The sequence below is a fragment of the Amblyomma maculatum genome, chromosome 10 (assembly GCF_055883805.1).
Source record: "Amblyomma maculatum isolate TAMU_Amacu chromosome 10, ASM5588380v1, whole genome shotgun sequence".
Taxonomy (NCBI): domain Eukaryota; kingdom Metazoa; phylum Arthropoda; class Arachnida; order Ixodida; family Ixodidae; genus Amblyomma; species Amblyomma maculatum.
This window is the reverse complement of record NC_139353.1, coordinates 7,841,356-7,856,240: the sequence shown is the minus strand read 5'-3', so window position 1 is coordinate 7,856,240 and position 14,885 is coordinate 7,841,356. Positions and strand designations below refer to the sequence as shown.

At 47.3% G+C, this 14,885-nt stretch overlaps 1 protein-coding gene across 1 annotated transcript in view; it reads left to right on the top strand.

Annotated features, from left to right (window-relative positions):
• CCT4 (chaperonin containing TCP1 subunit 4) overlaps positions 1-14,885 on the top strand; it is a 39,583-nt gene that overhangs the window by 11,753 nt on the left and 12,945 nt on the right. Inside the window, exon 5 of the mRNA XM_084581902.1 lies at positions 10,222-10,486. Coding sequence (XP_084438028.1) covers positions 10,222-10,486 — 265 coding nt within the window. The remainder of the gene's footprint in view (positions 1-10,221; positions 10,487-14,885) is intronic.

Here is a 14,885-nt window from a genome sequence, read left to right as displayed (position 1 = left end):
AACTTCTTTATTTATGGCTAGAGTCTAACTAAAATTTGCACACAGCTGTGGTTTTCTCTCCTGATTTCAAAAATGTAATCATAATTGAACGGGTGGTCTTGGATCAAAAGTTATCTAACAAAGTTCAGAGCATAATTAGTAAATTTCGTACTTTTTCAGCTTTAATGGACTTTCTCATTGCATTTCGTTGCTTTTAATTAGATGGATTGATAGCCAAAGGCTTCCCATACCCGATGACATCCTTCGTTTTCCTCTAAAGGCACGTCATCCTCACATATTATGTCGAGAGTAATACCTCAGTCAAGCGTGCAAGTTAAAGTGCACTTACGGGGAGTGCACTTCGCAGCTCGAAAGGCACTTTACGCTAGGCAGTGCTAAAAGAGAAAGACGAATGCACTCATATTATTAGCACTCGTAGATATGAAACTGGCAGCTGTACGGACATGTTTTAAAAACAAAATTGCAACCTCCAAGCGCAAAGTTCAGAATACTAGTTTTTAAAGTAGTAAAACAACAAAAAATATTAAAATTCTCTCCGAGCCTTCACTCAGAGATCACACACCAACAAACACTATGAACAGCAACTGCCACCTAACTGAAAATGGCGTTGCCGCAGTAGCACACTGCACTTAATTTGGAAGTTGCGTACACGGTTACATTGTACCCTTCACTACTATAAAGAAATTCCTCAAATAAGAATGTGTACACAAAAACGTAAAATCAACTTTTATGCATATCTTATTACAGTCGAACCCCGCAATAACGAAACCGCCGGGGAAGGAAAACCTTTTCGTTGTCGCGAGAATTTCGCTGTCGCGAAAATGGACAAATAAGCACACCCATTACCTTCCAGAACCAAGATTTAATTAAAAAAGTCGCTTATTTTGCTGTGCTTGACATTGCTGTGCAGGAGCTTGACTCTGGCTTCGCAGCTTGATAAGCTATGCATAGCTTCGTCGTCGTCGTGGTTGCCGAGAAAAGTCCGGATCACATCGAATGCATCAAGCACATCACGCGAGCTTACTTGCTTACCTTGTGCTTGGTTTTCGCTATCTTCGTCGTCACTCGCCTCATTTCCTTTGCGCACACTGTCGATAATAGCGTCGTCGCTGAATTCCTCGTGCACGATCAAGTCGGCGTCCGCACACAAAAAGTCCTCCAGTTCAACAGCCTCTGGCACCATTGTATCTACACTGCGAAGCGCGTTCCATGCTTCGGTTAGTGGCTGCAGATCGTCACAGCTTGCAGCTTCCGGTTCTGCCAAGGCGTGCTGACCAGCTGCGAAACCGGCGTGCCTGAAGCAGTTCTGGACAAGCGTGGCCGAAGTAGCAATCCATGCGCCAGCAAGCATCTCCAGCGCCATGAAGAGGTCAATTTCCGTCGGTCGCTTCATTTCGATGTTTAGCAACATCCGCTGTATGAGCCTTCTTCGGTACGCAGACTTCACACTTTTGATAACCCCCTGATCAAGAGGCTGGATAACGGATGTGCAGTTCGCGGGGAAAAAAATCAAGCGGATGCTCGTCAGGGCAACATCTTCAATGTGGTGCGCACTGCAGTTGTCCAAAAAAAGGCAGACAGATCTGCCCTGCTTTCGCATGTCCGTATCAAAGGCTTCCAGCCAGCTTGTGAATATTGCGCGCGTCATCCACGCTTTTTGGTTTGCAGTGTACTGGACCGGAAGCTTTCGGTTACGTTTAAAACACCGTGGAGTCTTGCTGCGGCCGATCACGAGGAGGGGACGCTTGTCAGATCCATCCATGTTTGAGCATAAAAGAATGGTGACCCGCTTTTTGCTCAGCTTGCCGCCATGGCATTTTTTTCCTTTCAGGTCTAGCGTTTTTGAAGGCAACATTTCATAGAAGAAGCCCGTTTCGTCCGCATTATAAATTTCAGAGGGCTCGTACTCGTCCATTATGCCTTCGTAACTTTTCTCCATCCAGGAAGATGCTGCTTCAGCGTCTACGCTCGCACACTCCCCCAACAACACTTTGGCGACGATGCAGTGCCGCGCTTTAAATCGACTTAGCTATCCGGCACTCGCCTTAAAGTTGTCGTGCCCCAGAATGCACGCGTAGTCAATCGCCTTTTGCTGCAGGATGCTTCCGGACAAAGGCACCCTGTTCGCTCTCTTGTCCAGGAACCACTGAAATACGGCTTTGTCCACGTCTTCGTAGACCGGCGCTGCCAAAGTCTTGTTCTGAGCGCGCGCGCCGTTCTGGAGTGCCGCCATGATGCCATTCCTTTATTTCAGAATCGTAGAAAGCGAGCTGCAAGGGATACCGAACTCCTCCGCAATATCAGTCTTCTTCCTGCCTTTTTCAGCTTCAGCGATAATTGCAGCCTTTTCCTGCAGCGTCAAAAACTTGCGCTTCTTTACAGGAGGCGGCATGTTTCCGACAGTAAAAAAAAAAAAAAAAAAAAAACGCTGTACACAGGCAAGTCGTGAGCGGCACAAGGCGGATGGCGAGATCGGCGAGATAGCGTGGTCGCGTTGTCGGCGCACTAACGAAAAGAAAAAAAAAGGAGGTTCCTTGCTCTTCCCCGGTTGGCCGGCGGTGTCGTCACGTGGCGTGAAACGTCACATACATGCGTAGCGGCCAACAGACAGGCTAGCAAAAAGCCGCTTTCAGCGGTCAAAAAAAAATATATATATATATACTTTGCTATCATCATCATCATTACCGAACCAACCGAAAGTAAACAAAAATGGCTGCGCCGGTGCTTGTCGGCAGGTGAAATGAACGGGCTCGACTTGTCGGATGAGTGTGCTGCTGCAGTTTCGCCCATTCTATGTTCCCGACTGGCTGATGTGCCGAAAAAATGTTGCAGATCACTACCTCAAACTTTCGTTAATGCGGGACTGCTTTTTGAAAACCCTTCGCTGTTGAGAGGGGACAAATGCATTGAACCCTATGGGAGTTCGCCGGGAGCGCCAGAATTTTTTGTTGTCGCGAGAATTTCGTTCTTGAGGGCTTTCGTTATAGAGGGGTTCAACTGTACATCATATATTTTGTGACTGAAGGAATTTCTGCTGCGAGGCTACGCGCTCAGCCCTCAAAGTCTGTTTAGCGAACGCACTCCGACCAGAGTGCGCACTTTAGCAAGTGCACTTACGCTGCACAGTTTAGCAGCGGTGGAGTGCCCTTTTTGTAAATGACAATGACACTCCCCCTAAGTGCACTTTATTTGCACGCTTGACAGGGGTACTAAAAGCTGCTTTATTTGACACTGGAACTCATTAAGCTAATCTCAAGGTGTTATTTATCCATTGTCTAAACTAAAAATTTAAAAATGTCATGGGGTATCTCATTTCTCTCAGAAGAAAATAATACCAGAGTTAATTGTGTGAACATCAAAACCCTGCATAAGGCTGTAGAGTTTGACCAAATTTATGAAGCTGAGAAAACGGCATTTGAAGTTTAACTACTTATAACTTGAAGGATCAGTAGCCTCACTGTGATATTTCTGACCAAAAATGACATGCTCTTCCCATTTCCAAAACTGTTCGGATTTTGAATATGCCAACTAAAACTGAAGCAACCATCATTACCCATGGCCAAGGTAGTGCGTGCCATTAGGAAATCAGCAAAAAATTTGAACTTGCCAATATTATTGTAATGGTAATTGCAAAATCTTGATAAAGTGATATAAATATTAGATCAACCCCTGATCTTTTCAATATGATTGTAGTGATACTAAATTTGTCATTGTCATTCAATGAGAATGTGGAAGAAAAGTCCAGTAAGGTTGAGTGCAGTGTCCAGAAACAGCGCTGAGAAAAACGCATTTGCAATTTGAGACAGCCTTAAGCTTTGGTACACTGCAGTTATGGCAATATAAATGGAATCGTTGTAAGGCTTTGTTCTTTATGAGAAAGGCTATACAGTCTAACCCGGATATATCGAACTCGAAGGGGATCGCGAAATAGTTCAATATATCGATAATTCTATATACAGAAATTAGCTTGTGACGGCACTTACGATGCAAAAAAAACGATACCGTAACCCACTCGCATAATGAACCCACCCTCCACTTTTGCACACGAGAATATGAAAAAAAAAAAAAATGCGTTAAGGCCAGATCGCTCACATGCAAGCGACTGAGCGATCTCAGCGACGAGCGGCAGCGACAGAGCGAAAATTTTCAAACTTGTTGAAACTGCGTCCCTCTCGCCGCTCGAGCACCGCGGCAGCTCAAAACAAGGTTTCCGTGTCGCCGCGCGGCAGAAATCGCGAGCATTTTCGCTTGCATGTCGATGGCGCGTCAGTCCATTTCGGTCGTCTCATCCACAGCTCATTAGCAGCGTGCCAAGATGCTGCGCGGCGATAACGTCAGGGCGTGTGGTTATCTTTTGATAGCTCCTGCGGTGGCGGGGAGCGAACTTGGCAGAGTGCTCGTGATGGCTTGATTACACAAGCCTGGTTCGATTTATCACGCCGCGCTTGGGACGGGCGTTGTGATCGCAGCAGCTGACTGCGTGCTTTCGCCGATTCATACATGCAAGGATAAACGATTAAAGAAAAAATTAATAAACATCCCCGAAAAAAAATAATAATAAATAAAACCTGCCGCTTCTAAACGTCCGCAGCCGCCATATCTTAAGCTACGTCGCGCGTACAGCACGGAAAGGATGACTCTCGAAAAAAAAAAAGAAAAAAAGAGAGCTGCCGCTTCTTAAGCTTCTTAAAATCCGCAGGCGCCGTAACCACGTCAGCCGCCGCGCCGCCGCACGCAAAGGGTTTGCAACACACACTGGAGAAAGCGTCCGATGGCTGTCTGAAATGTCTGAAAATGGGCTGAGCTGGCTTGGCGCATGCGTTGCGCGTGTTGAAGGAGAGAGAGCTCGGCAAAAGAATGGGCACACCCACACACATGGCTTGCAAACGTCATGTGCTGGCGCGCGGGAAACGACAACTGCAGATGCGCGCGCATTTGGGGAATGGGCGCGGCGCTGCCCGTCGCCGAACTGTCCCCTCTCATTCCTTCCGCGCATGGCTTGAAAACGTCACGCGGCAAACGGCCAAGGGTGATGCGATCGTCTTTGGGGAAGGCACACTTTCCAGTGCGTGGCGCGAAGTTCGATATATCGAACGACCGGTGAAATTGAGTTCGATATATGACACGGCTTTCCTATACTTTTACATGGGATTTTCAACGGGATATTTCGTGAGTTCGATATAACCAAAATTCGATATAACCGGGTTCGACTTATACTAAGCATGATTGCAAATTACGAGCGCTGCGACGAAGAACAACAACGAGAGAGTAATGACTAGGACAGGCGCTACTATCAGCTGAACGTTTATTCGAAGAACACAGATTAAACACTCGCAGAAGACAACCAAAGGCACATGCGCTTCACAGATTTTTCCTAGTTATCCAGATATAAAATCTCACAGTTATCCAGATATAAAATCTCACAATCTTGGATGCTTACAGATGGTGAGCTCACGCACGTGTCACTGTTCTTATGGATGTGATATGACTCTGACAGTTCTCTAGTCATTTGATCTTTGTGTCTAAACTTAATCTTGGTTTTGTTAAAAAGCGGTAGGCATTTTTTCCTACTAATCACATTTGACCCACTCGGTTTATTCAAATGACAGTCTCTATAATGAAGGGCCAAATTGGATGAGGGAGCACTATTCAAAGAAGTGTTATGTTGGCGCAGGCGCGTATTAATACATTTGCCGGTTTGCCCTATATAATACTAAGCATATAACAGTACCCTCTCCAAATACTGGCAGAAGCTTGCCACAAAGCCCATATACCGCCACTAGAACCAGCGTGAGAAGCTTCATTTACCATTTCATATGCCTGTGGTAGTGCCCCTCAAGGCAAACAAATACTCAAAATCTACGATAAAACAGTAATGCCATATTAATAAATTTGCGCGACGTTTAAAGCTAAAAAAATATGGCGGCATATTCGCTAATTTTCCAGAATGAAACTTTGCTGTACAGTGGATGCAGGGCTGCACGCAGGGTCCCTTGTTGGAGCTAAAGCTAGAACTTCCACGTTCCTTGAGCACAGAGACGCGATTTCTTAGGCAGTCTGCTAAAAAAACGAAGCCGTCCGCGGAACGGCTGAGGAGCACAGGCAACGGCGCGATTTCAGGCTCACCTGTCGTTTGAAGTGACGCGACCATGATTATCAGCTGAACAGGGCATTCATCGATGCTTTCTTGGATGCCTCTGAACCGCTTGCAAACGATTATATGCCGCTAGATGTGCTGCAGCTGGCCGAGAACACGCTGCTTCGGATGCAACCCTGGCAACGTGCCGCCGTACTCGCTCTTCGACGCGCACTCGCTAGGCGCATTCGTTATTAATACTCTTGATAAGGCTACGTCTAAAGACCAGTGCTGGTCGCGAGAACGATTAATACAATCTCGAAAGCACATCAGAAACGCGCGAAGCAACAGCTGCGGTGGCGAACGTTAAAAAATAAAGCTAACAAAATGGCAAGTCAGTTTTCTAAAAGGCGTTTCACCTTTTGGGAAGACCCACGATGGCGATCATTCTGCTTGAGCGACGTCATTTGGAGATGGCGCAAAATGTATGCAAAGAAATAAGCTTCAAAACAAGCCCAAGATGGCGGTGGCCAGCCGGCTGCTTCACCCACGGTGTGTTCGGGAAGTTTGAACAATTTTCACCCCTTTTCGGCGGCCATTTCGAGGCTCCCGTCGCGTTTTAAAAGTCGATTTTATCGTATTTCCCGACCGAATTCAGGTTGATATTTTGAAGGCTAGTATTCGAAGGTACAAACATTCTGAAAATGCATTTTTCTCAAAATAGATTTTTCGCCCATTTTTATACCAGTTTAAAACCCGTGCCCCCCTGTCCCCTCCCCCCCCTCTTAATTTTCAATAAACTTTCGACTCTCTTAACGACCATTAACACTATTGACAGCCTTTTAACTATTGTAAATTGCAGGATAGGATTAATAGCTTTTTGTTGTGAATTATTCATCTATGCACAGTATTATCAGCAGCTACATTTTAGAGTTTCTTCACTCGTCAGGGATTTTGAGCTGAAATAATCATGGAAAACCTGGAAAAGTCGGTGATTTTGAAAATAGCGGTTTGCTTGCAAACAATAAAACAGGCTTTTGGAATCTTACTGGAGCCTCTGTGACGAAAAGTACTTCCCCAACTGTAGCAAAGCCCCGTCCACTATTTTGCAATGAATTGCCATGAGCCTGGCAAAACACTGCCGAGGTCAAATGTCTCCCAACGGTTCACCCCAACTGTGCCGCCAGGTGGCACATAACTAGGGAAATTTCCTCATGGTTTCTGAAACTGATGCTGCCCAATGTTCTTGTTAAATTACACTTCAAGCATCTTTGGATATGGCCATGAGTTTGTGAACGAATGAAATCATTACAGAAACTTTTCTGCGCAAGAACTGCCAACGCTAAAGACGGGTCAGTCAGGTGTTGATGTGCTAAGAAGGCACATTGCTTCCAAAATCGCTCTTGTGTGAACATCGAAATGCGAAATTTGTGAAATCATTGCAGGTCTGAGCATGGGGGAACCGATGTGCGAGCAGTAAACATGCTACATCTCACCGAATAAGTGGCATTTGAGCAGAATTCTTTTGCCAGCACTGCTCATGGTGGACTCATAAGCCATGGGTGGCATCTGGAGGTTCCTTTGTGCTCACATTTTTGAAGGCTATTTGCACGTATGTTGGGGAATGGTTGGTTGCCGCCCTTACGAAGATTTAAAAAATTTTTTTTGGAAAAACTGGGTGCAGCTTTGCAGGTATTTATTTATACTGTAACTTTGCATTAAAGGGAAGGCACAGCTGGTGTTCATTATGCCTTCGGCAGTGACATGAGTGAAAAAGCTGCAAGCTATCGTGCCAACGTGTGTGGTTCACAAGCACGTTTTTCAAGCTCTCGTGTCAATGGTAAAACTGTCGCGGGCAGCTGTGCACTGATCGCGGCCTTGTGCAGTCATCCTTCGGCATTAAATTTGGTTCTGCAGGGAGTGTCGGCAGCACCTATTGAAATTGCAAATCGATTTCGGCAGCAATTTTTGGTGAAACTGAATAAGATATGGGCATATTTGGGTGTGCAAAAACATAAAAAGAAAGTCAGCTGCTTCTGCTCACTGCAAAAGTGGTTTGCTGGGGAATATGAAATGCTTCATTGCGGGAGAAAGTTTTTGACACTGTACAGTACAACCTCGTTAATTCGAAGTCATCGGGACCGCGAGAAATCTTCGAATTAAGCGGGTTTTCGAATTAACCGAACACACCAAGAAATAAGACTTAGGCAAAAAAATTCGTTACAGGAACGTGGCAGCTTGTGGCAGTAGCGGCAGCTTGTGTTTACCGCACATGTTTGCGCCGAACAGCACAGTAATCCTGTCCTTGGCCTGTTTCCTACCCTTGATGGCGGTGTTCTTCACTGCGAATGTTTTTGTTGGCAGCATCTTATAAAAAAGTGCAGCCTCGTCAAGGTTGTAAACGTCGTCTGCACCGTACTCGCTAAGCAGCGGCGCCAATGTGTGGTTTCTCCAATCCTCGACAACGCTCTCGTTAGTGCTGCCGCTCTCACCACAGACGGTGAGAAAGGTTAAATTATTGCGTTCTTTAAAACGGCAAAACCATCCATTGCTGCACTTAAATTCCTCGTGCCCAAGTTGTAGAGCTAGGTCGTTGGCCTTCTCCTGCAGTAGCGTTCCATTGACGGGAAGGTGGGCAGCGTTTGCTTTCTGCAGCCAGCGAAGCAGAGCAGCTTCCTCATCTTGATACGTGGGAGCCCACACTCGTGACCGCTTCGAAGAATAGGTCTTGCCGTAAGCCTCTAGTATTTTTGACTTGTTGCTCAATATTGTGGACAACGTCGAGAGGGGCACGCCATGCCTTTTGGCCAACTCTGTCTTCGAACAAGCGCTCTTGCCTGCTTCCTGGATCAAGCAGAACTTCTGCTGCAGCGTTAAAGTCTTGTACTTTGGGATTTCTGCACTGCTACGGTCACAAAGCTAGCACTTCTGCACAGTCCCGCCCAAAAAAACGGCACAGTAGCCGACCCCTAACCACAGCGCACAACACAAAGAAATGGCGCAGGCGAGACCGGCGCGGCGGTGGTGGTGGCGTACTTGCAGCGTCGGAGACACGGGGGAAGAGTGGGCGAAGCACGCCAAGGGATGGAGTGGGGGCGAGGTCACGTGATAAACCGGTATGCCCGCCGTGTTGCAGTGAAGCACGTCTTCTCCTCTGCAGGCGCGTGTTTCGGCGGTGCGCGAGGCACACTGTGGACCGATTTTTGTGCAGAGAGTGCTCCGGCTGGGGCGCTTCGCCTATAAATCATCACCATTACTATGTGGCTTTGCCTCGCGGCTTCGTAGGGCCGTCGTTTCGCCGGGTTTGCGGCGAAACATGGATCAGGCATTGCCGCATAGCAGTCCAAATTTTCGAATTAACCGGGCTGGCGCAGGCCGCCTGTTCGAATTATCCGGCCAAATTTACATTGGAAAATACGGGACCGCAGAAAACCTTCGAATTATCCGGGATTTCGAATTAACCGAGTTCGAATTATCGAGGAACTACTGTAGTTCGTTGTAGTAAGATTTGACTTATTGGTTTAATGAGCACCAGGGAGTTTTAAACCTCATTGTAGTAGAGTTTGCCTATTTCAAAGTTAGTATACAGGCTGTACGGCTTATTGCACTGTAGATTGTGGACGTGCTGCGAGTTATTTGGCCTACACACCACCACACTTGGCCACACGTATGTGTTCAGACTTCGCTGCGTAAATGGGACAGAGGAGGCCACAGTACCATTTGAGGCACACTGGAGAGAGCACTGTGACCAGTCATACTCAGCTGCACACATGACTAGTTACCCAGTTGTCTTGCTGCAAGGCCATTTCAGTTAGCTTAAGATGGCACTTTTGATATCCAGTATGTCCAACAAGTTTTCATGCCCTGCTCCTTTAAGCGGTCCTGAAGGAATTGTTCTCCGTTTGTACGTCTAGAACTCTGCCCTTTGCCTGACATTTTTGAGATAAAAGCAGTGTCAAGCTGCATTAGCGACTGTGCTTGCCACGCACATGATGAAGCTTGATGATAAGCCTTAGGACACATCTGACCTTCACTGATCTGTAGTGCAAGCGTTCTGATGTGTGGCGAGCCTAGCCTGTGCAAAGCTTCTCGGCTGTCTGCCTTGGAGAACACCTGCAGCGTGTGTTGTCATTGTGCTTTTGCAGGCATCCATCCCACCGCCATCTCGGAGTCATTTCAGTCGGCGGCAGGCATGGCAGTAGATGTGTTGACGGACATGTCCCACCCACTGGATCTGGCTGACCGGGAGTCCCTGCTCAAGAGCGCCACCACCGCCCTAAACTCGAAGGTGGTGTCCCAGCACTCGTCCCAGCTGGCACCCATTGCCGTGGATGCGGTGCTGCGTGTGGTGGACCCAGCCAAGGACACCAATGTGGACCTGCGAGACATCAAAGTCATTCGCATGCTAGGGTAAGTTGGAGGACCTTCACTTGCACAGGAATATACAGGACCTCCGGGCTCTCTCTCATTTTTTTAAGGATGATAAAGGTCCACTGTTTGTAATCGAGTGGTCCGGAAAGGTTATTAACTTATTATGTCTTTGCACGTGTATGAGCACCCCAGAATATGCTGTATTGAGGTGAAGAAATTGCAGTCTGTATCAACAATTCATTTCCTCTGCAGTTGTGAATTACTCTTCTAACTTGTCATAGAAGTAGTAAACAAAACTATCATTGTAATATGGAAGAATATCAGTTACCAGGCTGATAAAATTTTCTGTCGAAGTGTAATAAGTGAAATGGGCAAAAATTGCAGGTTTTCAATGCACTCCTACACCACTGGAGATGATGCGTGTGTGCCGAGTTGCTACCACGTTTTGAGTATACAGTCAAACCTCAATATAACGAACACGCATATAATGAATTACAGTTGAATCCCGCTATAACGAAATTCACGGTGCACGAAAAAAAATTCGTTCTCGCGGAACTTCGTTATCGCAAAAATTTGACGTGAAACGCAGAAAGAATTGCCCAAGCAGCAGCAAAGGCGTTTAATGCCAAAAATCTGTAAGCTTGGTTTGCTTACGCTTCACGGCGAGCAACGCCGTCACGCGATTTTCGCACTCGGTCAGCAAACCCATTGCAACATCGTCGTCTCGGACAGCAACGAAATTCCTGATGACATCAAAAGCGTCCATCACCTGTACGGCGGTTGCCGCAGCCGGCGCTTCCTGTACGTCGTGGTCTTCTTCATCGGAAGAGTCCTTATCATTCCGGGCAGCTTTTATGATCTGCTCATCACTCACATCTTCGTGAACAACAACACAAGCGTCAGCGCCGATGTATTCGTCGAGCTCGAGATTAGGCGGCACGGTTCCTATTTCTCCCAGCGTTTTCCAGGCGGCCGCGATCCCCGGAGCCGGTGACGCCTCTTCGTCGTCGTCTGTAACGCCTGGTGTTAGGCCAGCAGAGTGTACGGGTCGACCTTCGGCAAATCCGGCGTGCCTGAAACAGTTCACAATTACTGAGCGCCCCAGTGTGCTCCAGGCAGCAGACATAATCTGCAGTGCCACGTACAAGTCCACCTTCGTGTCTCGGCCGGTTTCAGTGTTAAAAAGCAGCCGCTGAATTAACCTCCCGCGGTAAGCGCGCTTCAGGCTAAGAATCACGCCCTGATCGAGAGGCTGTAAGACAGACGTGCAATTGGGAGGGAAAAACCTCAGCTCCGTGTTAGTGAGCTTGACTTCGTCGGAGTGATGCGCTGAACAATTGTCCAAAAGCAAGCAAACTTTACGGCCCTGCCGCTTCATGTCGCGGTCGAATGCCATCATCCACTCGGTGAAAATAGCGCGGGTCATCCATGACTTGTTGTTCGCCTTGTACTGCACAGGTAGGCTACGAATTCCCTTAAAACAGCGCGGCTTGGCACTTTTGCCTATGACTAACGGCGGACGCTTGTCCGAGCCATCCATGTTTGTGCAAAGCAGCACTGTGATGCGTTTTTTGCTGTGTTTGCCGCCGTGACAGCGCTGCCCCTTGAAGTCGAGCGTCCTAGCCGGCAACATCTCGTAGAATAGCCCGGTCTCGTCGGCGTTGTAAATGTCTGCAGGCGCGAAGTTGCTTAAAATTCCGGCCATGTTACTCGCCTTCCAAGCAGCTGCTCCGTCCACGTCTGCTGACATTGACTCGCCGCACAACACTTTTCCAACGATGTTATGGCGGGCCTTGAAACGGTTTAGCCAGCCAATGCTGGCTTTAAAATCATCAATGCCAAGTAGGCATGCATAGTTCAAGGCTTTCTGCTGGACGATGCTTCCGGACAGGGGGACGTTGCTGGCTCGTGCTTCCACAAACCACGCATGCACTGCTTTGTCCAACTCTTCATGGAGGGGCCGCGTCACCTTTTTGTGCTTCGAGGATGTGCCTGAAGCAAGTGCCATTCTCACGCTGTCCTTATTGCCTAGAATCGTTGACAGCGAACTTGCAGGAATTCCGAAGTCTTCAGCAATTGCCGCTTTCTTCCTTCCGCTTTCTGCTTGGGCGATTATTTGAGCTTTTTGCTCGAGGGAAAGAGTTTTGCGTTTTTTCACTTGCGTTGCCATCGTGTCCTGCGGATGAAAACTCGTCGTTGTCGAAGAGAAAGGCAGCGAGTGAACAACGCGACCACGACACAAAGCCAAAATGGCAGAACTGCAATCACGTGATTTCATGCTTAATGTGGCTTTGGATTTGACTTGGACTTCTCGCCAATAAAACTAGTTTCGGTTTCGATTTTGAACGCGAAAATTTCGTTGAAGCGGAAACGCTCTGCAAAAATGGTTCGTTGTGCAGAGAAATTTAGGCCATTAATTCTTATAGGATACTCGCGGGGAATAAAAAATTATTCGTTGTCGCGGAAATTTCGTTGTGGCGGTATTCGTTGTGGCGGGATTCAACTGTATTGAATATAGCGAAATTGAATATAGTGAACTCTTTCGAAATATTTTTGTCAAGCACATGTATTTTTAACTTCCTATAGCGAACGCGGTTTGGCATAAAATGGATATTACGAACTTCGCGACGCCAAGCACTACCTCACTTTAATAGCAGGGGGCAGGCTTCGTTGCGCTACATATGTGTTGTGCGGCGCAGCAAACATTCAGGATTACCTTGCAGGCACTGACAGCGCCACAGATGCCACGACGGCATTGGAAGTTAACAGCCAAAGAATTCTATGGCCTCCTCCGCACACACAAACAGGTGCGCAGGGGTGATCTCAGAGGCCATAAGAAATCGTTCGCATCTCACAATCGCTGACAGCGCCGCTTCAGCAGTGGCGGCAGCGGCACGATCGAATGTTGTTTTTTGCCTTTTTGCAAGGAGGAAGGAAACGACTTGCCTTTTTGGTTTTTGCGCCATTCGCGTTTTTTGGTTTTAGTGTTTGTAGTGGCGTGGCCATCATAGAGTTCGGCAGAGGCTGCGTAGGTCGTGTGAAGTGTGGTGCGTAGTGGTGTGATGGCGGTGAACGTGAAAAAAAGAGTAGCACTGACGTTAAAAACCAAGCTCAAGATACAGGCAGTTTACAAGAGGAGACTGATTGACACTCTTCTCGTGAAGCTTCTTGGACTTGAAGGTCGACTTGCTGGGAGCATTAAAGTGGCATGGGACAGCGTGAAAGGCGAAACGATTGCCAACTGCTTTCGGCACGCAGGTTTTGTTCCAGCAGAGACCCGTGCATCAAGTGACGATGGGGACGAAGCAGAAGCAGAGCTCCGCGAGCTCGCTGAGCCTGGAACGAGTTTTGTTGGTGACATACCCGCAACAATGACTGTAGAGGACTTCGTAGGCGGTGACATCGCGGCGACCACGGCTGTACTGACGGACACCGAAATCGCTGTGGAAGTTTCTGAACATGCCGCAGGCGAAGCTCAGGTTGACCGTGCAAACGAGAACATTCCGACTTCTCAAGAAGCGCTTGCTGCATTGGATTTACTGCACCACCACTACAGTGCTATTGAGAGCAGTGAATTTGCCCTTGTTGAGCGTTTGCAAACTGTGAAACAGGGCGTGATATGGAACGCGATCAACACAAAAAAGCAGGCCGCGATAACGCAGTTCTTTGCGCGTAAATAAATGGACGTTACCCAAGAAGGCACCCTCCGAGTTGCTGTGCCTTCTCTGATTGAATTTTGCTGTTCTTACATGTATTTTCTACGCAATTTTATATTACGAATTATGGATAGAGTGAACTATTTTCCAATTTTTTAGCTGTTCATTATAACGAGGTTTCACTGTACTCGCTGCCCACGCATCGTTGACATGCTGTACATGTAGGCTATGAGCAGCTTGCAACATGTCGGCAACGTCACCATTGCCAGTCGTGCTGTACTCGCCACGAGTAGCAAGCTATGGCCAGGCGCTGCAAATGCATGCGATTTTGTTCTCGTTCATCCGAATTGTGTTGCTGCCGTGCGGGATACATATCATCGAGCTTGTACTGTATTTAATGAAACGTTATCGTTAAAAAATGAGTGCCTGACTTCCGCCGCTTGTGATTCTAATAGAATGAAACGAGGTAGAAGCATCGGAAGTTTTTAAGCAATAGTATTGTGTCGTCATGAATAGGCAGAATGTTCATGAAGGTGGGTGGAGCAGGTGTGATCGCTGCTTATTTTATTGTCAAAACTCGCTAGCATTTATGGAGAGGATCCTTGTAGCTGTGTGCACTTGTGCCACATACGTGATGAGTTCTTGCAGATTACGCCTTAGGACACTTCTGAGTTTCCACGGTGATCTTTCCTGCAAGTGTTCTGATATGTGGCAAGTATATTGATGGGCAAGAAGAGAATCTGCAGTCAGTCTATCCGGTTTGAAAAATTGTTTTGACTAGG